At 41.1% G+C, this 27,189-nt stretch overlaps 1 protein-coding gene across 1 annotated transcript in view; it reads left to right on the top strand.

Moving 5' to 3' along the window:
• The window catches only part of LOC117820758 (partitioning defective 3 homolog B-like), a 231,361-nt gene that overhangs the window by 180,032 nt on the left and 24,140 nt on the right, over window positions 1–27,189 (top strand). The window contains exon 13 of the mRNA XM_034694677.1: window positions 16,226–16,302. Within this exon, the coding sequence (XP_034550568.1) occupies window positions 16,226–16,302 (77 nt within the window). The remainder of the gene's footprint in view (window positions 1–16,225; window positions 16,303–27,189) is intronic.

The raw sequence follows: 27,189 nt of genomic DNA, 5'->3' as shown, positions 1-27,189 counted from the left end.
ATTACCTGCACACATGTGTGCTAACAAGGAGCTTAGGAGGGAGGCATGCTAGTTGTAGGCTGTCTTAATAAACACAAAGGTCGGTTTTACTCCCCACGTCTGCAGATTTGAAGATCTAGTGGATGTTTTTTATTTATCATGGATAAGTGCTAGCGCTAATTAGCATAGCCACATAGCTACATGTTCATAGCTGTAGCTGTGTACCAAGACACACGTCGACATACTGACAAATAAAACAACAAGAAACACTAAATCTGTGACCAATCCTTCAGAAAGGTCCTGCTGCCTTTCTGGCAGAGGCCGGTTTTACTCCCCACGTCTGCAGATTTGAAGATCTAGTGGATGATTTTTATTTATCATGGATAAGTGCTAGCGCCAGTTAGCATAGCCACATAGCTACATGTTCGTAGCTGTGTACCAAGACACATGTCGACATACTGATAAATAAAACAACAAGAAACACTAAATCTGTGACCAATCCTTCAGAAAGGTCCTGCTGCAGGCGCCTCTCCGTCAGGATCAGATTCTGGATCAGATTCAGAGGGTTGAAGTAACGCTATCTGTGAGCAGCCGTGTATATTCAGCCAACATGTAAACATTAGATCAACGTGCTGGAGAGCCGAGGCACATCCACTTCCTGAGGGGGCGTGGTCAGAGAGAAAACAGAGTGTTCTGAGGAGGACTGAAGAAGAGGTTTTTTCAGGCAGACCAAAATCTGATTTCAAAGTGTTTTTTTGAGCATAAACTTTAAAGACATGTTTTGGGGACCTCTTAGACCAACATATATTGATGAAAAAAGCGTGATATGTCACCTTTAAAGCGACTGCCACACAAACGGGACGTTAATGTTTCAGGTGTGTGTGTGTGTGTGTGGGCGGGATTATTTGTCTTGAAATGCCCATCCCAACAACCTACATTGTTTTATTCTGTGACAGATTTTTTGTTTTTAGCAGCAATATTTTTTTTTTCCCAAAGCTAAAATTAAGGACAACACAGAAGTCAAAAACATAATCCATTATCTCTAAAATAGTTTGTTCATGCAGTTGGCTATGTTGCGAAAATATCTGGTTTAACATTGTTTTATGTTGGACATTATGGTTGGCTCCAAAATCAATGGAAATCCCATTAGTAACACATGAATTCAACATGTCATATATGGCAACTGCTATTGTTTGGCCTTATAATACCTATTCAGTGATGTCACTGAGTCTACGTCCACGTTTTGTGCGGTCTATGATGTTGTAGGAAGGAGGGGAAGGGTTGATACCATTTCTTATCTACATGCAAAAAGCTAGTGCCCTGGTTGCTTACCTTAGCATGAAGATTGGAAATGGGGAACAGCCAACCTGTCCATGTACCATTTCTTAATTCATCTATTTTATTATGAAATGTTAAATGAACCATTACAAATATCACAATGCATTGTGCATCATTTTTCCAGCCTCCAGCAGACATTTCAAAAAGTTACTGGTACAAGCTTACAAATATTAGAGCACATAGCCTCCTCACAAGAATAGTCTTTGTACACTTCTGTATGTTTATTTATACCTGAGACATATTGTGTTTATTTGGGATTAGTAGAAATAGAAGTCCTCAGATTTTGCACCCTTTGGGTTGAGCCGAGCTATCTGTTTCAACCAGTTTATTTGTGCTAAGCTAACACACTGCTTACTGTAGCTTATTTCACTAGACATACTCAGTGTTATTCTATAAAGAATATTTTCTATTTTTATGAGCCTTGATTTGAACAAGCGACCAAAGTAAGTTCCAAATAAATATCTACATGAAGAGCAGGACTTAGTTGACAGAGCTGCTCTCTCTCTCGTGTGGTTCACACAGACTTGAAATACTGATGAACCATGTACTAAAAGCATTATAAGAATAGCTGTGTGTGTGCAGAGGTGAACTTTTGTTTGAATTTAAATAAGCATGTTCTTAGTAGTGTGCTTGTCTACCCTCTTTCCTTTAGCACTGCTTTTGTTGAGAGGATGTAGTAATTAGCCTGAGAAAAATGGATGGCTTTTCACCAGCAGCTGCAATTACTGCTTTCTCTTGAATGAATGTATGGATGGATGGATGGAAGTAGGATCAATGGATGGAGATTTATAATGGATGGGCTAAGTGTAGACTGGGACTGTGTGATAGAGTACGGGCGAATGAGTCACAGGAAGTATGCTTAGTCGCTGAATTATTTCTAATAATAGCCTAACGCTGATTTTCTGAGACGTTGGTTGGTTTGAGGAAAAAAATAGTTTTTCAGAAATATTATAAGCAGACACATTTTTAAAAATGAGTTGAGCATATAACTTCAAGAGTTGTTGTTTCCGTGTTGCAGTGTTTACCAGGTAAGCAGTTTCAGGCTTTATGTCCTTGCGCACACTATTAAATCACGGTAGCTCATTGTGTACTGCTAACGATCACTTCAAACCACAAGTCTGTTTACCATGTTTTAAAGAAATAGTGTGTTAGTTGATAATGATATGAGTACCTCAGTTTATGGAAGCAATCAATCAATCAGTTTTTGTTTATATAGTGTCAATTCAAAGCAAACGCTATCTCAAGTCTCCACAAAAAAATAGATCAACTCAGTTCTCTTTGTTTTGGTGTTAAGTAGGACTGCCCTGCACCAGAATTACTTGTCAGTGAATCAAAGTATTCATATTTTTTATTATTATAGGTCCAAAATATCAGTCATTTACAAGTATCCCATAGATTCTGGGGTTTAGGTCAGATGATTTGGCTGGCCAACAGTGAGATAGCACAGTAGTGTCATGGCACTGTGGGCAGGTGTTGCTGGAAAAGAAAATTGGCATCTTTATTAGGCTTGTCAGTAGATGGAAGCATGATATGAGCTACAATCTCTTGCTGGACAGCTGCATTGACTTTGCACTTGATAAAACACAGTGGACCAACACCAGAAGATGACTTGGCTCTCCAAACCATCACTGACTGTGGAAACTTCCCACTGGACTTCAAACACCTTGGATTCTGTGCCTTTCCTTCTTCCTCCAGACTCCAGGACTTTGATTGCTGAATAAAATGTTAAATTTACTTTCATCTAAACGAAGACTTTGGCCCACTGAGCAACACTCCAGTTCTTTTTCTCCTTAGCCCAATTCAGAAGTGTCATACGTTGTCTCTGTTTCAGAAGTGGCTTTATATTGGGAATGCAACCGTTTGAGTCCATTTACTGAAGACGCCTGCACTTGGCGGCTGACGTAAGTCCACGTCTTGTGAGGCCCCCCCAAGGTCTTCAATCGATTTTTCCTGACAGTCTGCTCAAGGTTGCAGTCATCCCTGTTGCTTGTGTGCAATTTCACACCACACTTTTCTCTTCCCGTTTCATTAATATGCTTTAAAGGTGACATATCACGCTTTTTTCATCAACATATATTGGTCTAAGAGGTCCCCAAAACATGTCTTTAAAGTTTATGCTCAAAAAAACACTTTGAAATCAGATTTTGGCATGCCTGAAAAACCCTCTTCTTCAGTCCTCCTCAGAACACGTTTTCTCTCTGACCACGCCCCCTCAGGAAGTGGATGTGCCTCGGCTCTCCAGCACGTTGATCTAATGTTTACATGTTGGCTGAATATACACAGCTGCTCAGAGATAGCGTTACTTCAGCCCTCAGAATCTGATCCAGAATCTGATCCTGACGGAGAGGCGCCTGCAGCAGGACCTTTCTGAAGGATTGGTCACAGATTCTGTGTTTCTTGTTGTTTTATTTGTCAGTATGTCGACGTGTCTCTTGGTACACAGCTACAGCTACATCTATGAACATGTAGCTATGTGGCTATGCTAATTAGCGCTAGCACTTATCCATGACAAATAAAAATCATCCACTAGATCTTCAAATCTGCAGACGTGGGGAGTAAAACCGACCTCTGCCAGAAAGGCAGCGGGACCTTTTCTGAAGGATTGGTCACAGATTTAGTGTTTCTTGTTGTTTTATTTGTCAGTATGTAGACGTGTGTCTTGGTACACAGCTACAGCTACGACTTGTAGCTATGTGGCTATGCTAACTAGCGCTAGCACTTATCCATGATAAATAAAAATCATCCACTAGATCTTCAAATCTGCAGGCGTGGGGAGTAAAACCGACCTTTGTGTTTATTAAGACAGCCTACAACTAGCATGCCTCCCTCCTAAGCTCCTTGTTAGCACACGTGTGCAGGTAATGAAAAACGGAGGAGGGATTCAGTATTATTTTATACAGTCTATGGGCTGAACAAGCTCCGAGCTCTGACTCCGTGACAGACCGGATATTGTTACGTAACAAAAACACGGAAGTCTGAAACAGCTCGTTTCACACACATTTACAGAAAGGTGGAGAAATCAGAACAGGGGCAGAATGGATTTTTTTCATTCTCGGGGGGTTTGTAGACATGCCAGGGACACATATTTCAGGTAGAGAACCATTAAAAAGTCCATTTTGCATGATATGTCACCTTTAAAACAGACTTCTGCAAACAGCCAGCCTTTTCAGCACCGACCAGACTTTTGAATGTGCAACAATCGTACAACATTAATCATAATGTTAGGTTACTGTATGTATACCTGTCATGTAATTTACATGCGTAACCCTCTAAAGCAAATGTGACAAACATATTAATGTCACGCATTACAGTAAACTAAATAACCTAAAGGGAGGTCAACTTTTTGAAGAGGATAGAATACTTACATTATTGATTTGACATGGGAATTAAACCTCAGATTCCTGAAAGAGAGTTCAGTGGGTTTTTGACCCATCCATCATCTCCAACTGCAACTTGAAGAATCATTTTTAGCCTTTATACAATGTTTCCTAACTTTAACAACACAGTAAAACAATAAGATAGACAAAGAGCAGAGACAACGTTGGACAGGTTTCTATAATGTCATAATTTGAAGCTATAGGCCACTAACCAAGCTGCTGTATTTGATGACTTGGAAATGGGAACAGGCTGGCACAGACATTAGGTATATCACAGCCAGCCACGCACACACACACAGAAAACGCAGACTCTTCAGAGCTGTGTGTTAATTGTGTCAGCCCAAAGTGCTGGCTGAGCAGAACGATATGACTGATGCGGATTAGAACCAGCCTTCCCTTATTCATCGATTTCTACATGGGTGGGAGGCAGACGGGGGGATGACTGAAATGGAGCAAATCTTTTTGTATCAATTTATGGAGGGAGAGAAGGACAATGAGAGTGAGAGAAAGGCAGATGGACTGAGAGCAAAACAGGATGAATGGATAGATGGATGGAGGGAAGAAGGGGTTTCTAAAAGGGGATCCCTCCCACAGAAGGAGGGCACGAAGTGACTGATGGAGAATATGCTGTTGCTTTTTGTCATCATTGATTTTAGTGAGGGAGCATTAGACTGAGTATGTATATGGAGGGGTATAGGAAGGAAGGATGGAGGTAAATGGAAGGGATCAGGGAGAGAGTTGTAAATTCAGGGATAAGTGATGGATTGGAAGGAGTGAAAGATAACAGCATGAAGGATGTAGGTGTTCTAAGAGATCTTAAGTAAGAGTAAAGGTTAGGGAGGGGGCTTAACAGTGCTCAGAGGAACCCTTTATTTCACTTAAGGAGAGTTGGTTAATGAAGGGGAAAAAATGAGGTGTGGATGTGTGGAGGGAGGAAGTAAGGAAAAGAAGAGGAAAGGGGGGAATTGGGAAAGAGTCCAAAGGAGGATAGAACTGGAGGAGTGTGAGGAGGGTAGAGTTGGAGATGATATAAAAGTGTTGAAGAAGAGCACAAAAAGAGTTGAAGTGAGAGATGAAAGAAAGAGACAGACACTTCACATTTGGGCTAAGTAGTCTCATTGAAGCAGTGTGCATCTACCAAATACTCCATGTCGATCTAAATCCCTTTGAAATCCTTGAAAAAGCCAGAGCGAGAGAGTTGGGACATGTGGGCCATTATGCATGTGTGCGGGTGTGTGTGTGTGTTAGCGTGAGTGTGTATCTGTGAAAGTAAGGCCAAGGGAGAAAAGCTCTAAGACAGAAGTAGAATGTGTGTGTCAGTGCTGGAAGTGATGGGGTGGTGTGTTTTATGGGTAAATTGAAGGGTCTGTTGAAACGAGAGAGATGAGCCCCTCTTAAAGTGTGTGCGCCTGTGTAAGTGTGTGTATATGCATGTATGTGTGTGCGTCTGCTCCCTCTTCCTTCAGTATCAGTCTCTTCTGTGCTCTCCTCTCTGCCTCTCCTCTGCTCGCTATGCCGTGAAATGGTTTTTCACTAGACCATTACCCCAACCAGTGCGCGGCACTACTGCCACAGCCCTGTGTGTGTGTGTGAGGGGGAGTTATATTAAATATGTGTGTGAGCTCCTGGAGAGAGAGAGAGAGAGAGAGAGAGAGAGAGAGAGAGAGAGAGAGAGAGAGAGAGAGAGAGAGAGAGAGAGAGAGAGAGAGAGAGAGAGAGAGAGAGAGAGAGAGAGAGAGAGAGAGAGAGCTGTGCAGGAGAGAGAGAGAGAGAGAGAGAGAGAGAGCTGTGCAGTTGGCTGCATGCCTGAGTGAGACTGTGTATGTGTCCAGTAGCTGTACTTGAAAGAGATATTCTGCATGTTTTGTTTAAGTGTGTGGGGAAGCAGGATTGTGTGTACATGTTTGTGTTTATGTAACTGTTTTTGTGTGGGTGACACAAAGAAAAATAAATGTTGTGCTTGATGCCCCACACAAGTTTAGTACAAATAGTTCAACTATTTAAGAATAATGATTATCAGTGTGAAAACCAAAGTTACCATCACTAGAGCCGATATTAAAAATGATGTTATCACGAAAAAAATATTTCATATCAGTCGATATTGATAATTATCATGATAAATATCAAATCATTATTTCATTTAAATGTAAAGTCAGATTTTTGCTCCTGAGTGAAAGTTGAAGAAACCAGACAGTTTGTTAGTTTGTATCTGGATTTAGTTTCTGATGAACTTCTTGAATCCATCATTTCTGATGGTGCTAACAGGAAGCAGGTCTTTAATGTAAAACGAGATTTTTTTGAAGTTTTAGTTTGTAGATTCTTATTTTTCTCAGGTTGAGGTTATTTCCATAATTTGATTTAAATTTACAACAAATATATATCAAATTGTGTTCTGTGTATCAGTTTATAGAGTATTGTTTTGAGTTGTGCCCTCCCCTTTAAGGTTACTATGGGTTACGGGCAGAGTGGTGTTTTTTCCCACAACCTGAAAGTATATTTAATGAAGTGTATGAAGTTAATAGTTAGCGCAGAGTGGACTCAGTGTCAGACTAACGACTCTGCTTTGAGCTGCTAGGTTTTGAGTTTCCTTCAGTGTCGCTGTCCTTCTCTCAGCTGTGTTTACATTCCGTTCCAAACGTCTTTAAGCCCCGCCCACCTCTCACCCTGCGACATGATTGGCTGTTCAATGCCGTCTTCTTCTTCTGTCTAATGTTTGGTGGCAACCAAGGGAGAGGTTCCGGTGGCTGGTGGTGAGGCTTTCAGCAGTGTGACTGCCCCCTGGTGGCTGGCTGCAGTATAGGTCAAAAAATACGTCAAACTTTGAAAAATAAATACACATCGTACGAATGCTTCTCACATCCGTATGCTGTGGTGATATGTAGTTAGTATTTGACTGTTTTGTGTTCAAGGCCTCTTTTTCCTGAAAAGTTTCTTTTTCATTAGTTATTAGAGTTTAAAAAACAGGGTTTTACTTCCTGGTTTCCTTTGATTCACAGCCGCCGTAGAGTGAAACTTCAAAGGACACACAGCGTCTTCTGACGTTACGCTGTAGGGCGGAGCTTATTACAGTGGCTTCACAGGCTCTGGCTGAACAATGGCGGCGCCCAGGAGAGGGATTTTTTGGCTTCAGAAACATACAACGGGAAGAGGCGGAGCAACGCTGTCCATTTTTATTTAAAGTCTATGGTGGCAACTAGCGTTTGAGGCTCATAATGTAATGTGTAATTACATGTTTATTTATATCATCCATCCATCCATCCATCCATCCATTTTCTTCCGCTTATCCGGGGTCGGGTCGCGGGGGTAGCAGTCCAAGCAAATTGACCCAGACATCCCTCTCCCCGGCGACACTTTCCAGCTCCTCCTGGGGAATCCCGAGGCGTTCCCAGACCAGGCGGGAGATATAATCCCTCCACCGCTTTCTGGGTCTACCCCGGGGCCTTCTCCCAGTTGGACGTGCCCGGAACACCTCTAAAGGGAGGCGTCCGGGAGGCATCCTTATCAGATGCCCGAACCACCTCAGCTGACTCCTTTCGACGCTGAGGAGCAGCGGCTCTACTCCGAGCTCCCTCCGGATGTCCGAGCTCCTGACCCTATCTCTAAGGCCGAGCCCAGACACCCTTCAGAGGAAACTCATTTCAGCCGCTTGTCTCCGCGATCTTATCCTTTCGGTCATGACCCACAGCTCATGACCATAGGTGAGGGTTGGAACGTAGACCGACTGGTAAATTGAAAGCTTTACCTTCCGGCTCAGCTCCCTCTTCACCACAATGGTCCGATACAACGTCCGCATCACTGCTGACGCCGCACCAATCCGCCTGTGGATCTCACGCTCCATTTTACCCCCACTCGCGAACAAGACCCCGAGATACTTAAACTCCCCCACTTGGAGCAAAGTCTCACTCCCCACCGAGAGAGAGCAATCCACCGTTTTCCGGCAGAGAACCATGGCCTCAGACTTGGAGGTGCTAACTCTCATCCCGGCCGCTTCGCACTCAGCTGCAAATCGCCCCAATGCCCGCTGGAGGTCCCCACTCGAGGAAGCCAACAGAACCACATCGTCTGCAAAAAGCAGAGATGAGATTCAAAGCTCCCCGAACTGGAGACCCTCCTCCCCCCGACTGCGCCTTGAGATCCTGTCGTTTATTTTTATCAAACATCTTTTATATTCATATCGAGAAAAATTATATCATGATAATTATCGTTGTCGAATTATCGCCCTGCACTAACCTTCAGTACATAACATCAGTGAAGATTCAGAGATTCTGAGAAGTGAAAAGGCACAGGGCCAAAAATCAATACTGGATGGCCATGATTTTGGGGCCCTCGGGCAGCACAACATTAAAAACAGACACCACTCTGTAGTGGAAATCACTGCATGGGCTCAGACTAACCTCCAAAACCACGGTAGTTGAACACAGTATCTTGCAAATAGCAAACCATAAATAAAACATGATCCAGTAACGCTGGCATGCAATGACAGTGATCAAGCACTGAGCACAAACATTTACATGATGGTCAATCACCATGTTTCACTCTGGAAACCATCACAGGCCAGTTTGAAGGTAATGCTCAACCATATACACATTTTTTTAAATATATATTACGTAGTTATATGTATGCCCTTGTGTGTTTAGTGATCCATGTCTCATATTGTACTTTCTTGTGTTTCTTAGTCTTGTCTTGTGTTCTCTGTTCTGTAGTTCTGATCCCGGTGTTTCAAAGTTAGTTACTTCCTGTCCTTGTGTGTTTTCCCCCTTTTGTGATTCCCCTCATTATTCTCACCTGTGTTCTGCGCTCCACACCTGTGTTGATTACTCTGTGTATTTAGTTCCTCATTTTCCCCCGTCCCTTGTTGGATCACGTCCGTCTCTCTTGTGTTCTGTATCGCTGTGTTTCCCAGAGTTTCCTTTTGGATTTAGTTTGCTGGACATTTTAGTAAGTTTGTTGGTATCTTTTTGTTTATTAAAACCTTTTTATTTTAAAGCTGCACTTCGGTCCTCCTTGTGTTTTCTTTGTTGCTTTCTGTCAGTTTCTTTTTTTCATTCTGTGGATTGTCCCTGTGTTTCTTCTCCTGTTTGGTGTTCTGTATTGGTTGTGTGATCTTTGTCCTGTGTTTTTTCCCTCCTTTTTGATTGTCTTCACTTGTGCCTTGTTGGTCTCACCTGTGTCCTGTTACTCGTTACCCAGTGTGTATATAGTCTCTGTGTTTCCTCCCTTCTGTGTCAGTTCATTGTCTACCCACCCGCATGTGCCAGTGTTTCCTTGTCTCCAGTATGTTTTTGTTTGACAGTCAGTAAGTTTTGGTTCATTAAATGATTATTTTGAATCTGCATTTTGGGTCCTCTAATTTTTTGGTTGCTGTGGGACTAAGCAGCCAGCTACAAATACAAAGCTTATAGTTAAGCTGGATCAGGCTTGGACCAGCTTTTGTCATGCTGCTATAGGCCTAGACTGCCGGGGGAACTGGCACACTGACACACTGGGATCCTAGCTCACCCCCTTCCCCCCAACCCCCTTATCACTTACTTTAACTCTTCCTGTCCCATTAAAGTTCTCTGAGCTGCTGTAGACGTCCACCTGCTGTGGACGATCTGGACTCCAGCTGATCCGGACATGCTGGACTCCAGCGGCAACAGCTTCTACGACTCGTCTCATCACTATCACTTCTCTCTCTTACTCCCCTCTATCTGTCTTTCCAGACCCAACTCGGTCGAGGCATGATGGCTGTCTAACATGAGTCTGGTTCTGCCTGAGGTTTCTGCCTGTTAAAGGAAGTTTTTCCTCACCGCTGTAACTAGCTAAATACTGCGATGTGCAATGCTCACGATGGATTAAGGTGGGGTCAGACTGAGTCTTACCCTGTCTTGAAGTTGAACCTCCTATGTTTGTAAAAGTGTCTTGAGATAATGTTTGTTGGGATTTGCCCCATGTATGCCCCATGTATGGACTGGTCCATACACGGGGCTTATCCACTAGTCTACTAGTTGATTTCACACAACGACATAATGCTGTACAACGCTCCAACCTCAGTTAGGGAACATTTAGCTCCTGAGTTATTGAGAGATGTAGATCAACTACCACCATCGCTATTTGAAGCTCTGTTTCTACACACCACTGATCCATGTCACTTTGTAAGAAGAATAAGCTCTTTATAAGTAAGCCTATTATCCAAGAGACACATATATTTTGTTTTCTCAAGTTGTATTTACTATTCTCCCGAATCCCAGCTGCGTACTACGTGTGTTTGTTTGTGTGCGGTCAGATATTTGTTTGCTTTTTTTGCACTTCATATGTACACATGCACATTCATTACACACTCATCTGTTTGTGTTTGCTCAGTTTGTGACATCCCACACTAATCTCCACTTGATCCATGTGTTTGGAAACACACACAGACACACTTGAGCAGAAGATTACCAAACCATGCACTCTAACTGCCTGTCTGCACCGAGGCACTTTTTAGGTACATGATACAATTCATTTAAAGGACATGGATAGCAATGTGTTTCTGTTTTCCTGCTTATTTGAAGCAAAGCCCACTAACACAATAAACAAGTAAAGTGTTTATTTATCCAACGATTGATGGACGTACATTATCTAATCCTCATTCCAAAGATTTCAGTTACTGATGCCTTGACATTCCTTCAGCAACTCATAAAGATCTACAGCATATCATTCAGTGTCTGCATTAGACACACCAGCCTGTATATATGCATTGATAGACACTGAGGACCTGATTCACAAAAGGATTGTGCATCTGCTAAACCTGAGCAAAAGAGCCAATCTAAAGCTATTTTCTAGCTCACTCCAGGAATTAAGCTTTTATATAAAGTGTAAAATGTGTGTCTCATCTGTCATGAATGGACACAACAATAACATGGCAAGGACTTTCCCTCTTCATCCAGCTCATCATGTAGACTTGCACTTGAAAATCATTGGCACATCATGCTTTGTGAAATAGACCCTGAGACCGAGTGGATAGCAGATGTGATGGATGGGTCACAATGCAGGACTTGATCCAAAGAAATCAAGGTTTTGAGACCTGTTTGAAACCAAAAGTTAGCTTGGAGTTATTGTTTTAACTAACAGCATGGTGTTTTTACAAAATGTAACCACACAGTTTGTGTGCCTAAATCTTACCAACCAGACTTGTCCTTCACTTGAATTAGAAAGAAGTAAATCAGACACTACATTGTGTGTGTGTTCTCGACCACAGTTGTTGTAATAAGATCTGGGATCTGGGATAGAAGTGTGTCACTTATGCATCTGTTCCATATGTCTTCACCACTGTCAAAAAAATCACTGAAAGCTATTGAAGAACCACAACCTGAAGATGTTCCTTCATGACTATGGCTGTACAGCACTCACACACATTGCACATTCGGCTGCCATAAATACTCACTGGTACACCAAACATTTTTCAATCCACATTAACTAGTGTTCAACGTCTTTTCTCATTTTAGTAATTTCAATCAATCAATCTTCATTTACACAGCACCAAATCACAACAACGTTATCTTAAGACGCTCTTAAAAACATAGCAGGTCTAGACCATACTCTCTTTTATATCATTAACAATGACCCAACATCAAGACAGGATAAGATCCAGTCCAATTTACATGTCAGACTCAGGCTGTCTTCAAAACCGCCTACTATACAAGCAGTACGTAGTGATTTGGCCAAAATTCAGTATGTTGTATGTGAACAAGAGCAAAATTTGGGAAAATTCCATGCTGTGAAAATTATTAAATTACATATAAACCACTTCTTGACTTTTTAAATCATAAGTTTGCTAAAGAAGCAGTTTCTCTATCAGCTTGGCCGTTGTTTACTTCTGATTTCTGAAACCAGAAATCCAGTGACTTCTGGCTCAGCATGCTGCATAACCAAGCGGCAACCTCCGGTCTAAAAATATGAGTCAATGCGGAAGTGTTAAAAGCTGCAGTTCATCGAGGATCCACTTGAGGCTGGCTCCGGAAGTAACGGAAGTCACATGCACATGAATGGGAAAAAGATGATCTTTGCAGCAGAAATAAACATGTTTACAGTCTGGTACAGAAGATGAGTGTAGTCTGAATAGCTAATTTCTCGATGTCCTCTCACTGTGAGGGGGGTGAATTTTTTTCTAATTTGGTAATTTAGAAGATATTGAGATTACTAGTCTTCCAATAAGAGGCACAGCTGCCTGTGGGAACACTGCAGCTGTTGGCTAGGAGGCTCAAAGCCCGCCTCTTTACGTCACACTGGCTCGACAGAAGCAATATGGCTGCTGCAGCCGATTGGTCTCAAAACAGCTCTTCAGAAACAGATGGGTGACGTCACGGATCCTACGTCCATATTTTTTACAGTCTATGTGCATAACAGATCCAACAGAACAGTTATACTACTTACTAAATTCAAACGCAGTGTGTAGTAGGCAGTACCTACTGTCTACTACAGTCGTAGGTAGACCATTTCTTTTTTTTTTTTTTTTTTTTTTTACTTTTTATTTATATACTTTTTTCAATTGACACACAACAAGCACACATACATACAGGAGATGTATTCCCTTACACTTAATCTTTACATCTTAATGAGAAAATTTCCTATAACTAGAATCGTCGTCATTACATTCTTATCTTAATTCACAGTATAGATTCATTGCTCATAGTTTACATTTACAGAGGTGTATTTAGGGAAAAACTGAACTGGAATCAATAAATCAAATCAAACAAATAAATAAATAAATGAATAAAACAAGAGGTGACTGGAGCTCAGGCATCGCCTGTATCACTGGTGCCCATGTATTGAGAAACTTGTTTGTCTTCAGCTGTAACCTTGCTGTGATTTTTTTCCATTTTAAGGACAGCTTTAACTCTGCCTCTCCATTGCGAAATGATGGGAGGAAGCGGAGGTAGACCATTTCAAAAACAGCCTCTGTCTTATCTTAATCCACCATGAGCAGAGCACTTTGCAACATTTAGCAAGTTACAGCAGCAAGGACAAACTTCCTTTAACAGGCAGAAACCACAAGCAGAACCAGACTCATGTTAGATCCATATCTGCCTCATCCGAGATCGGGTTGGAAAGAGGGATAGAGGAGATGAAAAGAGAGTTTTAAGTGTCTTACGCATTCTAGTTTTCAGTTATTGTCTATGGGGAATTGTCCAATGGTGTTTTGGTGGGCATTAGCTCTTAGTAAGAAAGTAGTCTGTTTGGAGAGGAAAGAGGCTCAACACATTGGCCATAATGCAATCCTTGTGGACAGCTACCATCATCTGACAACTGTTTAGATTTCATTAAGTTCCAGAAACAGATACCTGCATATGAACACAGTGTTCATCAAAGTTGTCACTCAACTACAACGTTGTTTTCTCCCTTCCAGTTAGCAAATATAAAAGGAAGTACCGCCTTGAGATCCTTTACCTTCATACTGTACATCTATATCATGGTTATATGACAACCAATGGGTTCTGACTTTCAACAGGATGATGGTGCTTTTTGATGCATCTCTCAGCCATGTCAGGAATAAAGTCTACCTTTAAATCTAATATATGTAGCCCCGTTGTAAAGATGTCATATCTTCTTTGAACAAGTTGGCTTCACCTGAGAGTGACAGTTACAGCCAGAAGGTTCCAAGAGACCCACAATCTGTCACTACTTTAGTCTTACAATGGAAGCTGTTGACAAAAAGAAAGATATAAATGGATGCCGACCCTTAATGACAGTTATATCAACACCATATTTCAACTCTCTCCCTTCCTCCTTTTCTCCGACACCTGCCTCCTTCTTTCACTTCCCTTTTTCTCTCTCCCACAGTCATGACTCTTTTTCAAACCTCTTTACTCATCCCTCTCCCTTAGTGTCTGCCAGATGTTGCATTTACTCCCCTTCTTACACCTCCCCTCCATCCTGCTATCTCTTCTTCCTTCTGTTAACATCTTGTTAAAATTGTTTCATCCATGTCCCTTTCACCTCTTCCCCCCCTCCATCCTCTTCTTCACCCTATTCTCACTCTCGTTCAAGTGATTCACCTCTCATCTCCTTTCTCTCCCTCTCACTTCTCAATGGCTTCATAATATCCCTCCTCCTCTCTCTATCATCCTCCCCCGCTCTCTCTATCTCATTTACTTCTCATTCACTCTGTCTTTCTTTCCTCCCGTCTTCTTCCCCTAATGCCTTTTCATTCTTTCGCTCCACCCCTCTCTTCTCAGCTAATATCCTGCTCTCTCTCTACCTGAGATATTGAAGCTATAAAGACAGGTGTTCAAAAGAAAGCAGGACCGGAAAATCTGTTTTATATACCTCCTGGCATCGTTCCCTGGAATGCAAAGAGAGGAGGAGAGGCAGACGGAGAAGAATGGGCTGCGGTCTATAATATCTAATTCTTTGCACCTCATGTGTTGACATTATTACTTTGAATCCAGGAAAGAGAGAGAACCTAGTTTTCAATAAATCCTTCAACTTTTTTTTTCTTCTCCATTTGAGGCCCACACGTACACTTCACCATCCTCCATTATGTTCTTTCGGATTTAATGGCGCTCTTTTACTCTTTTTTCCGTGATGTTGGAACATGGTGTACATCATAATTTTGCAGGACATAACAGCTTCAAAATGTGCTGATGACATTCAGTGGTGCCCATCAGAGAGCACTATTTCACACTGGCAAGGGTGTGATAGACGTTTGATGGTCCATTGTCAGAGACTCAGCATCACATGGACCCCACAGGGACTATTTAATGCTGCATATAAGTATCATTTTTATTATAAGAGTTCAGCATGTATGCAGAGTCACAACGCTCTGAATTTTATCTCAGTCTCTCACCCCACATAATGTTCAAACGAGTCTCATTTACAAGGAAACGGCTTGTGTGCGTGTGTGTCTGTATGTGTGTATTTGTGTGTTTGTGTGTGTATGTTAATGGTGCTTGTTGACGTTTGGGGTTTAGTCGGCTTCTTTAAGGAGCGCCGCGGCAGCTGGAATCTCCCTACTGAATAGACCGGGATAATCTCTGACAGAGCTACTATGTGTGTGAGTGTGTGCGCTTGTGATTTGTGTGTGTGTGTGTGTAAAAAGGAAAAAGAGGGGGAATGGGAATGAGTGGAAGAAGAGAAAAGAAGATGCAAGTGAGATGTAGAAGACGGGAGGAAGTAGAGAATGAAGTGTCAGCACTTCAATGTCACCTTTTTTTTCTCAGACATAGAGATGAGACTGTGTGACTCTGGTTGTGTGTGTGTGTCTGTGTGTGTCTGTGTGTGTGTGGGTATGAGCGAGACGACTCCATCCTGTTATGAAGTAACCTAATCTAGAATGGAGACCACCCCCCACCCCCCCAAAAAAACCCAGAAGACCAAAACTCTGACTCCTAATCCCTAATAACTAGCCTGTGTCATTCCTCAGTTGCCCTGGTATCACATACACACAGGACCACACTTGCAGACACACATAAAGAGGAGCCTCTCAGTGCACATGACACATGCCTGGACTTTCATTTTTAACTTTGCGCTCAAGTACACCCATAAACTAACCAACTGTCTCTTTTTACCAGATGCCTGGCAGAGGGCCAGATCCCAGATTGGCACCACGTTATGAAGAAGTGGAACGTCAGTACGCCTCCTTACCAAGGTAAGAAATAGAGCTTTTACTGCAGGTATCACTCTTCTCCTCTCTTCTCCTCCTCTCTCTCTTTTCCTCTTTTGAAGCCTTTAATTAAATCTGTGTAGTCTGAATGTCTCCAGAGGCCTCAATGTCAGCCAAGAACTCACCTCATCCCCCTCCCTGGGGAACACTCACTAAGACAGAGGCTGGGACCTGATCTCTGACCCCTGGATCTGCTCCCTCTCTAATCTCTATTGACAGATTTGACATCAAAATGTAGAGTTTGTTCTCAGGGGTGAAGAAGGGGGGTTTCCGTTGGTGGTACATTTGTAGTCTGAGTAGTATTTATCAATCACGTCTCAGCAGGCTTTGCTGTATGAAGGGAAAACAGTCAGCATGGAGAGCAAAAGCAGGCAGGACAATCACCACTGACATCCTGACTGCTGACAATGATTTATTCATCTTCTATATCTACAGATACTTTCATGCAAGTGATGCATCTGTTCTAGATCATAGATTTAAACTGGAACAACAGATCTGCCAACCAGCGCTCAGCCCTGGCATGCTTTTGGAAGTAATACATTTTTCTTCTTCTCTCCAGGACAGACCGAACAAAGCATTTATACTTTTACAAATTTTGATGAGACATCACATGATATTGTTATTATGACAAACTTAAGTCCCATGTGTTGTAGGTTAATGACGAGAGACTGTATATTGGTATGTTTTCAGGTTCATACTGCTGAAGTAGGCCTCTGTGTAACATACTTTGTACTTATCACTTCTTGAAACAGATAAACGAGTGCTGCTCTGAGGGATGCAATGGCCAATAAGGACGGTGCTTACGTCACAGACAACAATTCTGCATTAAAAAAAAGTCTCAATTTGGAGTCTTTGACCACTATGCCAGAACTTCTGAAAGTTTTTATTAGGGGTCTAATGATTCTTTTTCAAACGATTCAATTCGTTTCATGATTCGTAGTTGCCGATATGATTAAAGGACGATATTGGTTCATTTAGAATGATATGATCTGAAATGATTCAGTGACTTGAAATCAATTCAGTAACTTTTTTAGCCAAAAATTCAACCAGTGTGACTGTGAAATAAATCCCTTTATACTGGACAGTCCTAGATTCCTGTTGCTTCTTGTAAGGGAATCAGGTAGGCTGAGGCTTCTGCAGAGCTGATGTTACCATGCGGGAACGCTGCAAGAGGTGCCTGGACGGTCGGCGTTGTGTGAAATCCCATGACTAATTTCAATATCCTATTTGTGTAACTGCCCTGCCATGAACTTTCTCCACCTCTTTCAAACAAGCTGTATAAAGGCGTTGGGTGTCACCAGATGAATCACACGTGTGGCATTTAACTGCTTCGACTTCATTGTTCACTGCAGGTTTGTTGATTCCATTACCAACACTTAGAGAACTACACTCATAGATTTTTTAATTACCCCTCAAGATTAATTCAACTCTAATGCTGTTCTGTTAAACATGATGCTAAGTTATCGTTGAAAATGGCACCTTAACAGGTGGTTGGATAGATTTGGTGTGTTGCTGTGGTTCTTTACTTGACCTTTACATATCCTACAAACAGAGAGCGACTTATTTAGAACATCTCTCATAGAACAACGTCTTTATCATTAAAAGATTAAAAAAACACATCCATATAAAGTCTGCCGTGCTTAAATCCAATGTGTTATTTTCTAGTATGGATACAATCGATTTATTACCTTTTAAAGGTGACATATCATGCAAAATTGACTTTTTAATGGTTCTCTACCTGAAATATGTTTCCCTGGCATGTCTACAAACCCCCCGAGAATGAAAAAAATCCATTCTGCCCCTGTTCTGATTTCTCCACCTTTCTGTAAATGTGTGTGAAACGAGCCGTTTCAGACTTCCGTGTTTTTGTTACGTAACAACAATATCCGGTCTGTCACGGAGTCAGAGCTCGGAGCTTGTTCAGCCCATAGACTGTATAAAATAATACTGAATCCCCCCTCCGTTTTTCATTACCTGCACACATGTGTGCTAACAAGGAGCTTAGGAGGGAGGCATGCTAGTTGTAGGCTGTCTTAATAAACACAAAGGTCGGTTTTACTCCCCACGTCTGCAGATTTGAAGATCTAGTGGATGATTTTTATTTATCATGGATAAGTGCTAGCGCTAATTAGCATAGCCACATAGCTATATGTTCATAGCTGTAGCTGTAGCTGTGTACCAAGACACACGTCGACATACTGACAAATAAAACAACAAGAAACACTAAATCTGTGACCAATCCTTCAGAAAAGGTCCTGCTGCCTTTCTGGCAGAGGTCGGTTTTACTCCCCACGTCTGCAGATTTGAAGATCTAGTGGATGATTTTTATTTATCATGGATAAGTGCTAGCGCTAGTTAGCATAGCCACATAGCTACATGTTCGTAGCTGTGTACCAAGACACACGTCTACATACTGATAAATAAAACAACAAGAAACACTAAATCTGTGACCAATCCTTCAGAAAGGTCCTGCTACAGGCGCCTCTCCGTCAGGATCAGATTCAGAGGGTTGAAGTAACGCGATCTCTGAGCAGCCGTGTATATTCAGCCAACATGTAAACATTAGATCAATGTGCTGGAGAGCCGAGGCACATCCACTTCCTGAGGGGGCGTGGTCAGAGGGAAAACAGAGTGTTCTGAGGAGGAATGAAGAAGAGGGCTTTTTAGGCATGCCAAAATCTGATTTCAAAGTGTTTTTTTGAGCATAAACTTTAAAGACATGTTTTGGGGACCTCTTAGACCAATATATATTGATGAAAAAAGCGTGATATGTCCCCTTTAAAACGATGTTAGATCGATATATGTCATCCTGAAGGCCAACTTGCCGAGCACAGATCGATGTAGTCGGATCATAGGAATATGAATCTATACATCGATGTAGTAGATGAATCGTTACACCCCTAGTTTTTATCCACATGTAGAGGTATATATCGCATAGAGTCCCCAGACTTTCTGACACCAAACCTCACTTTGATTTTGGCACAATCCGTACTTTTCTGAATTCATGAGTTAGTTTTGTGTTGTTTATTTTTTCATTACTGTCTGACTTTAACCTTAGCCGTCACAGATTTGATCTGCATCAAACTACAGAAGCAGCTTTTTTTCCTAATACTTATACAAGCTCTTTGTTAGCTTTAAAAAAAAGCAACACAATTTAAAGGCCTGTACAGGGCTAGAATTATCACATTGTAATTAAGAAACAAATTGAGGATTCAACTCACCTAATCAGTGTCCTTTGTTCTTTCTAACTCTGCAACAAGTGATGCCACTGAGACTTGTTTTCAGTGTCAATGGGTCATCACTGAATCGCTTGGTGAAATTGGATGTGATTGCATCATTTGTTGGACTATTCATAAATAAGTTCATGAAAGCTTTTCAAGTGTTTTTCTATCAACACAACAAGTTCTATGAGGACACTAAATCGAAAGATTCATGATACCGTCTCACTGTCTGAAGGGCCTTTGGAAAGATTCCAGAGATTCCACATTGTTTGGTTCATGGTGGGAAAATGCAAACAGAACTTCTTCATGTGTAGTAGTTGAAGACGTTCTGAACGACTCTTTTGTTCAGTTATAATAATGAGCTTTTGTTATTTAATTTTGTATTGTTCTAATTCTTCAGTCTACTCTAGCTTCTTTTTTTTTAGTGAGACTTTTCACACCCCTGATTTCTTTTATTCAGACATTTGAAGATTCAGGAAGCAGGTGAGGACAGGAGCGACTTAAACACACGACCCTCTCTCCACAGCATTCATCGTCACGGCTGTTTTGTATTCTTCCTCTCTGAGCAGCATAAAATATCACCAACATTCGCCAACACAGGAACAATAAGATCTCTCAGAGTATACTAATCAATTTTTAATGGATTCCTTCCATTAATGTCTCATGATTTGTTGTCTTATGTAATCAGATAAATATTCATGTCCAGATATGCCATAGTTGTTTAAAAAATTGTGTCAAATTGGCCTGGAACGAGCATGAACACACAGCTGTTCTCTGACAATTCGAACATCTCAATGTGAGTCGAAGACACGCTGTATTCTCCGACCATCATCATTCACTCGCTCTTTCAGCAACTGGTTTTTTATCTGCAACTTTGGCGCTGTTCCACTCTCTGATCGTCCTCCACTTTAACTTTCTTTTTCTATCCCTGCATTTTTCTATATTTTTACACTTCCACTTTTTTTTATCCTGTTTCTCTTTCTTCCCACCTCGCTCCTAAGGCTCTTATTTCCCTAAAGATGAGTAATACAGCAGTAAAGTACTATATTTAAAACCCTTCCTGAGGCCTGGTATCACAGTACTGTAAACTCTCTGTATCTAAAAATAAATATATTTATGTGAAATATAGGTGTCAATTTTAACAGGAGAAATTCAGATTAGTTGTTACTAGCTTCTTCTCACATCATTTTATCTTTCTTTCTGAGAACTGACACCTCAGAGGACTAACAAGCCGACAACAAATGTTTGTTTCTGTGTGTGTGTGTGTGTGTGTGTGTGTGTGTGTGAGAGAGAGAGAAAGATAGAGAGAGAGAGACAGAGACAGAGAGAGAGGGGAAGTCAATGTGTCGAATGACGAACAGAAGTTAAGAACGTTAGGAAGTTTATAGCCAGGGTTCCCACCCTTGTGAAAATGGTGAGGGATGGCTATTTCACACCTCCTGCATGTGTGTGTGTGTGTTTGCATGTGTGTGTGTGAGGGAGAGAGAGAGAGAGAGAGAGAGAGTGTCTGTGTGTGGGTGATGACTTTGGCAGATGGGAGCGAGAACACTGATGATAGTTTTGAGGTCTGGCTGTGGTATCTGAAAAGCCTTGGGAAATTGGACACACACACACTCACATACAGTACACCCTGTCTCTGTTTCCACTTTCAGGCCTGTACTGTAATCCCAAAATGCTGTGCCAACTTAACATGTAGACCTCGTGTTTAAGGAGTACCAGCAAGTCATTGCACCATAAAAGTAGCTTTAACACTCTGCCTGCTTACGACCTGGCAGCGGTCCTGAAGCATGTTCTCCACAGCTGACGTGTGACTTAGGACGGTTACATTTCTAACAATACAGCTTTCTAAGGAAGCTCTTGTACATAGTATCTAAATCAAGAACGGCAAATGACACGCCGAATGCTGTAGATTTAAGGCAGCAGGTTTGATTTGGACTGACATAAACTTTCTTGTTAAATGGAAGGATGTTGGTGTAAGGGGAGATCCTAAGCTGCTAATTTCCAAGTATGTCAGAAATATAAATTCCATCAAGCTGACTGGTCTAAAGGTAAGATAGCACTCAGGAAAACCATTAGCACAACGTATTAAACGCTGTTAAAAAAAACACATTTAATCTGGTCTATTTCATTTCTATTTGAAGCATATCATCACATTCTTCAATAACAAAACTGACGGCTGCTTTAAATGTTGCTGTTTGGCACTTTGCATATTGAATGTGTATTATGATCATTCAACATTCTCCAGCATGAGTGGACTGAAAATAATTAAATTAAATTAAATAAACATTATTTTTAATAAATAGATTACCACTGAAGTGTGTGACCTCATCAAAATGTGTAACGAATACAGCAATTTTACCAACAAACAATAACCGCAGATAACCAGATAGAGGAAAATATTGTAAATACTAGTATATACACATTATATGAAGAAAAGCGCTATATAAATCCTATGAATTAATATTGAATTATTACATATATTTAGGATGGCAGTAGCCCAGTCCATAGGGACTTGGCTTGGGAACCGGAGGGTCGTCGGTTCAAGTATATCCCAGTATGGACAAAGTTTGGCAAGTGGACTGGTGGCTGGAGAGGTGCTGGTCCGTTTGTCTGGGCACTGCCAGACGTGCCCTTGAGCAAGGCACTGATCCCCCATCTGTTCGGGTTGAGGGCAGCCTCCTCACTCTGACATCTCTCCAACAGTGCATGTCCATAGCATGTTTGTGCATGATTATATGTATATATCAAACTATGTGTAGCATGATCAAAAAAGAACATGAGTTAAAAAAGAAATACATTTCCTCCATGCTGATTAATAAAGTATGTTTACCTTACCTTACCTTAAACTATAATCAGTCATCTAAAAAAATTGCAATGATAGACAAACAAATTAGTAACAGTTAGACCTAGATTATAGTTTATAGGCTCTCTAACAACACCATTTATTTTAAATGGGTCATCTGAAGAGGAGAGTGGGGGGTAGTTTGTTAAATGTAAGGATTTATATATATTTTCTTTTAGTATTGACACCATGACTTAGGATATTTGTGTACTTAAAATGAAAAGAAGATAGAGGGGTAGGATAAAATAAGTTTAAACTTCACTCCCTCACACTCCCTTCAGAACATGTACAGCTTGTGTTGAATCTAATTTAGCATATGTTAAAGTTTGCTGATTGTGAAGTATTGCTTTTGTGATTTATAAAAAATAAATATTAAAAAAAAGTCAGAATAAAGGAACAAACAACAAACAAAGAAACATGTTGCCATCAACAGTAAGTCATACTTACTCGACTGGTACAACCTTTTTGTTCAGTGTGCTCAAAGTTCAGACCTGAGTCTATTATCCATAAGTCCAGATGCTTAAGAAATCCCTCTCAGCTGGCACAAATATTACAGGCACACACAGACAGCAATGTGCAAGCTGGTGTTTAGCTTTAACAAGTAACCATGTTGACTTACAGTCAGTGTGTTTGTCGTTATCGTTGTTGCTACAACTGATGCGAACAAAATCGTCCTTGTGAATGCCTCTTTGCTCATTTATCCATTAAAGACATACCCGATGAGACAACTGCAAACCTATGAGACGGAAAGTCACCAGTTAACAGGGTCACGTGATGCAGCAAAACAGCGGTACAGTTTTGGTTAGCGCTGAACCTTGGGGGGCCTAGATTAATAAAGATATTAATGAATTGTTTGAGTCTGGTGCGGACTACTGAGGGTGGCAACGTTTTATCGTTTTAGCATACCCTTAATTGGTACTTCTTTCTGTAAAGACTTCTCATTTCAATATACATGTTTCACAATAAACACCCCATTCCGAGAGCCAGTAATCTGTTACTAAATAGACAGAATAACCAGGAAATGTTCCTCTCTCTCACTGACTTTCTGTGTGAAATAGTCTCATCTTATTCCCTCTCTGTGTCTATTCTCCTTTGCCTCGAGCATTGCCCCTCTGTGTACATGTTTCTTCTGCTGTCAATTAACTCAAGAGACATTTCTGCATCTACAGAGTGTGTTTGGAAACTGCATACAGGCTGCTGACCTTATCAAAACATATTATTTTGCCACTGGCCCAGAAATAGCTAGCAGACTGTGTGTATCTAATGTCTGCATGCATGTGTGCTACGAACCGTGTGTGTGTGTGTGTGATTGGGTGATTTATGTGTTTGTGTGGTGTGTGTGTGTGTGTGTTTGTGTGTGTGTTAGTTTCAGGGGAAACCAGAAATAGCTGCGGGGTTGCTTACTCAGGTACTGTACGTTTGACTCAAAGTTAACTGGAGTGCTGTGTGTGTGTGTGTGTGTGTGTGTGTGTGTGTGTGTGTGTGCGTGTGTGTGTGTGTGTGTGCGTGTGTGTGTGTGCGTGTGCGTGTGCGCACTATCGTGGTGACATAAGATTATGATGGCTCTAAAATTAAAACATGACCCAGCCGTGGATGAGGTTTCCCTGCCTAAAGCACAAACACTACCTAACAAACTGTCAGCAAATGTCAGTGCATGAAATAGAGCTGTGGTGTGTATATGGTTTGAAATTCTTTTGCCTGAAACAATTTAATGTTTTCTTAATTAATTACATCAGAAAAAGACACAAAGGCATCAAAAGTCATCCTCAGGGAAAATTAAACATTTTCTTAGAATTTATTTTAGTTGTTGTTTAAAGTAAACTGAAACTAAATGAATATTTATGTCAAATTAAAGCTTGCTAATGATAATTGAACATGCACACCAGCACATTTATCTAGGTATGTAATCCATTTCAAATGTATTCCATACAATATATTGTACTCCCTGCTGTATTTGCTGTTCCTAAGGGTTAAGAGCTGAAGGTTTTCTTGGGAAAGGGACATAGGCAACATAGAACTACAAAGATTGGAGGACAAAAACAGTGCACGTCCTCTCATTTGAAATCCCCCAAGGTCTCACTCCCCTTCCTCTTAACCCCTGATCATTCACCTCCTGCCTTCTCTCCGTATTTCACAATATCCTTACACTGCTCCCCTTTCATTTCTGTTTGCCTAAGTAGTATAATTATACTGAAACAGAGGACCACTGTTGGGATTTGCCCCTATACCTCCGTCATTGTGAAAATCTGTTTGCAATTTTTTTTATATATACGGTAAAGATGATACAGAGAATCAGATAAGGTAACACTCTAAAGATCCTCTCAGATAGCACTAAACTTAGTTTAAAAAAATGTAGCAGGAATCCTAGCGAAGCAGTGTAGAGCCATGTACTGTATAAATAAAGGACGTAGTATCCGTGACGTCACCAATCTGTTCTTGAGCGATGTTTTCAAACCAACAGTTGGTGCTGTTTACATTGGGGCAAAAAAGTATTTAGTCAGCCACTGATTTTGCAAGTTCTCCCACTTAGAAAGATGAGAGAGGTCTGTAATTTTCATCAGAGGTACAATTCAACTATGAGAGACAAAATGAGAAAAAGAAATCCAGGAAATCACATTGTAGGATTTTTAAAGAATTTATTTGTAAATTATGGTGGAAAATAAGTATTTGGTCACCCACAAACAAGCAAGATTTCTGTCTCTCACAGACCTGTAACTTCTTCTTTAAGAAGCTCTTCTGTCCTCCACTCGTTACCTGTATTAATGGCACCTGTCCACAGCCTCAAACAGTCAGACTCCAAACTCAACCATGGACAAGACCAAAGAGCTGTCCAAGGACACCAGGAAGAACATTGTGGACCTGCACCAGGCTGGGAAGAGTGAATCTACAATAGGCAAGCAGGTTGGTGTGAATAAATCAACTGTGGGAGCAATTGTAAGAAAATGGAAGACATACAAGACCATTGATAATCTCCCTCGATCTTGGGCCCCACGCAAGATCTCATCCCGTGGGGTCAAAATGATCATGAGAACGGTGAGCAAAAATCCCAGAACTACACGGAGGGACCTGATGAATGACCTGCAGAGAGCTGGGACCAAAGTAACAAAGGCTACCATCAGTCACACACTACGCCGAGAGGGACTCAAATCCTGCAGCGCCAGGTGTGTCCCCCTGCTTAAACCAGTACATGTCCAGGCCCGTCTGAAGTTTGCCAGAGAGCATATGGATGATCCAGAAGAGGATTGGGAGAATATCATGTGGTCAGATGAAACCAAAATAGAACTTTTTGGTAAAAACTCAACTCGTCGGGTTTGGAGGAAGAAGAATGCGGAGTTGCATCCCAAGAACACCATACCTACTGTGAAGCATGGGGGTGGAAACTTCATGCTTTGGGGCTGTTTTTCTGCAAAGGGGACAGGAGGACTGATCCGTGTTAAGGGAAGAATGAACGGGGCCATGTATCGTGAGATTTTAAGTCAAAACCTCCTTCCATCAGTGAGAGCAGTTGAACTTTTGTTATTGACCAAATACTTATTTTCCACCATAATTTACAAATAAATTCTTTAAAAATCCTACAATGTGATTCCTGGGTTTTTTCTCATTTTGTCTCTCATAGTTGAAGTGTACCTCTGATGAAAATTACAGAGCTCTCTCATCTTTCTAAGTGGGAGAACTTGCAAAAGCAGTGGCTGACTAAATACTTTTTTGCCCCACTGTAGATTGGCTGGAAAATATAAGCTCATCTCTGCAGAGCTTTACAATAAACATGGTGACTGTACAGTCCACTCTGTAATGTTTAATCAACTCTGTCATTGACCAACTCTGTCATTCAAAGTTAAGGAGAACATTTCACCTATCACACAGTCTTCCTGCCGTTTTCTCCTCAGCTTGAGAAACTCTTAAGCCTCTTAAAAGTCCTCCTCACCACTCCTAACAGTTTTTCACCTTAGGAGCTGTCTTAAGGGCTAAGATGCTTTGTGAATAATTTTGTCTTTACTGGGACGTAGTCTTAACTTTGAGGGGCAATTCTTAGAAAAAGTCATGATAGTAAGAATTTATAAGAATTGTGTCACTAGGAGAAACTTTCTGTACTGGAAAGCTTTATAAACACAGCCCTGGAGAGTGACAGTGTATGGACCTCTTATCACTTCCCTTACTGAGTGCTGATATTTGAGTATGAATCTGTGTAAAACCATGTCAGTGTTTATGATAATGTATGCCTTGTGTGTGTGGCTGTGTTAATAGGTTTGTGAATGTTGGTGTGTGCATGTGTTATAAAAAGAAAGTGTGTGTGTGGGTGTGTGTGTGTGTGCGTGTGTGTGTGCGTGTGTTTCGGTCTGAGGTCTATTGATCACCATCAAAGTGTGCCTATGTTGAACATTTGCAGGTTATGCCCCTACCATGTGTGCACTATTAGGTCACACATGGTAGGGCACACATTGGCCCCCATTTTTCATACACACACACACACACACACACACACACACACACACACACACACACACACACACACACACACCACAGACATTCATTAGACATGTATTCTCCCTTACTATTTTTCATCATTAGAATTATATAAGGGAAAAATAAAACTTTTAAGAAGTATGAGTGATGGGATTATTTAATCTAATTATCTTACCAGTTACACAACAGATCCATCTTGACCGTTAACAAGGTTATTTTTTCATAAATGTTGACCCCAACAATACCAAGAAAGAGATTAAAGAGGAAAAAGAAGAACATTTTTTATAACTTTAAAGACGAGTGGACAAACCATTCATATCCATGGACTGAGAGACTGTATCTCTA

This window comes from Notolabrus celidotus, chromosome 10, assembly GCF_009762535.1.
Source record: "Notolabrus celidotus isolate fNotCel1 chromosome 10, fNotCel1.pri, whole genome shotgun sequence".
Classification (NCBI taxonomy): domain Eukaryota; kingdom Metazoa; phylum Chordata; class Actinopteri; order Labriformes; family Labridae; genus Notolabrus; species Notolabrus celidotus.
The sequence above is the reverse complement of the archived record's forward strand: the minus strand, read 5'-3'. Positions and strand labels throughout refer to the sequence as shown.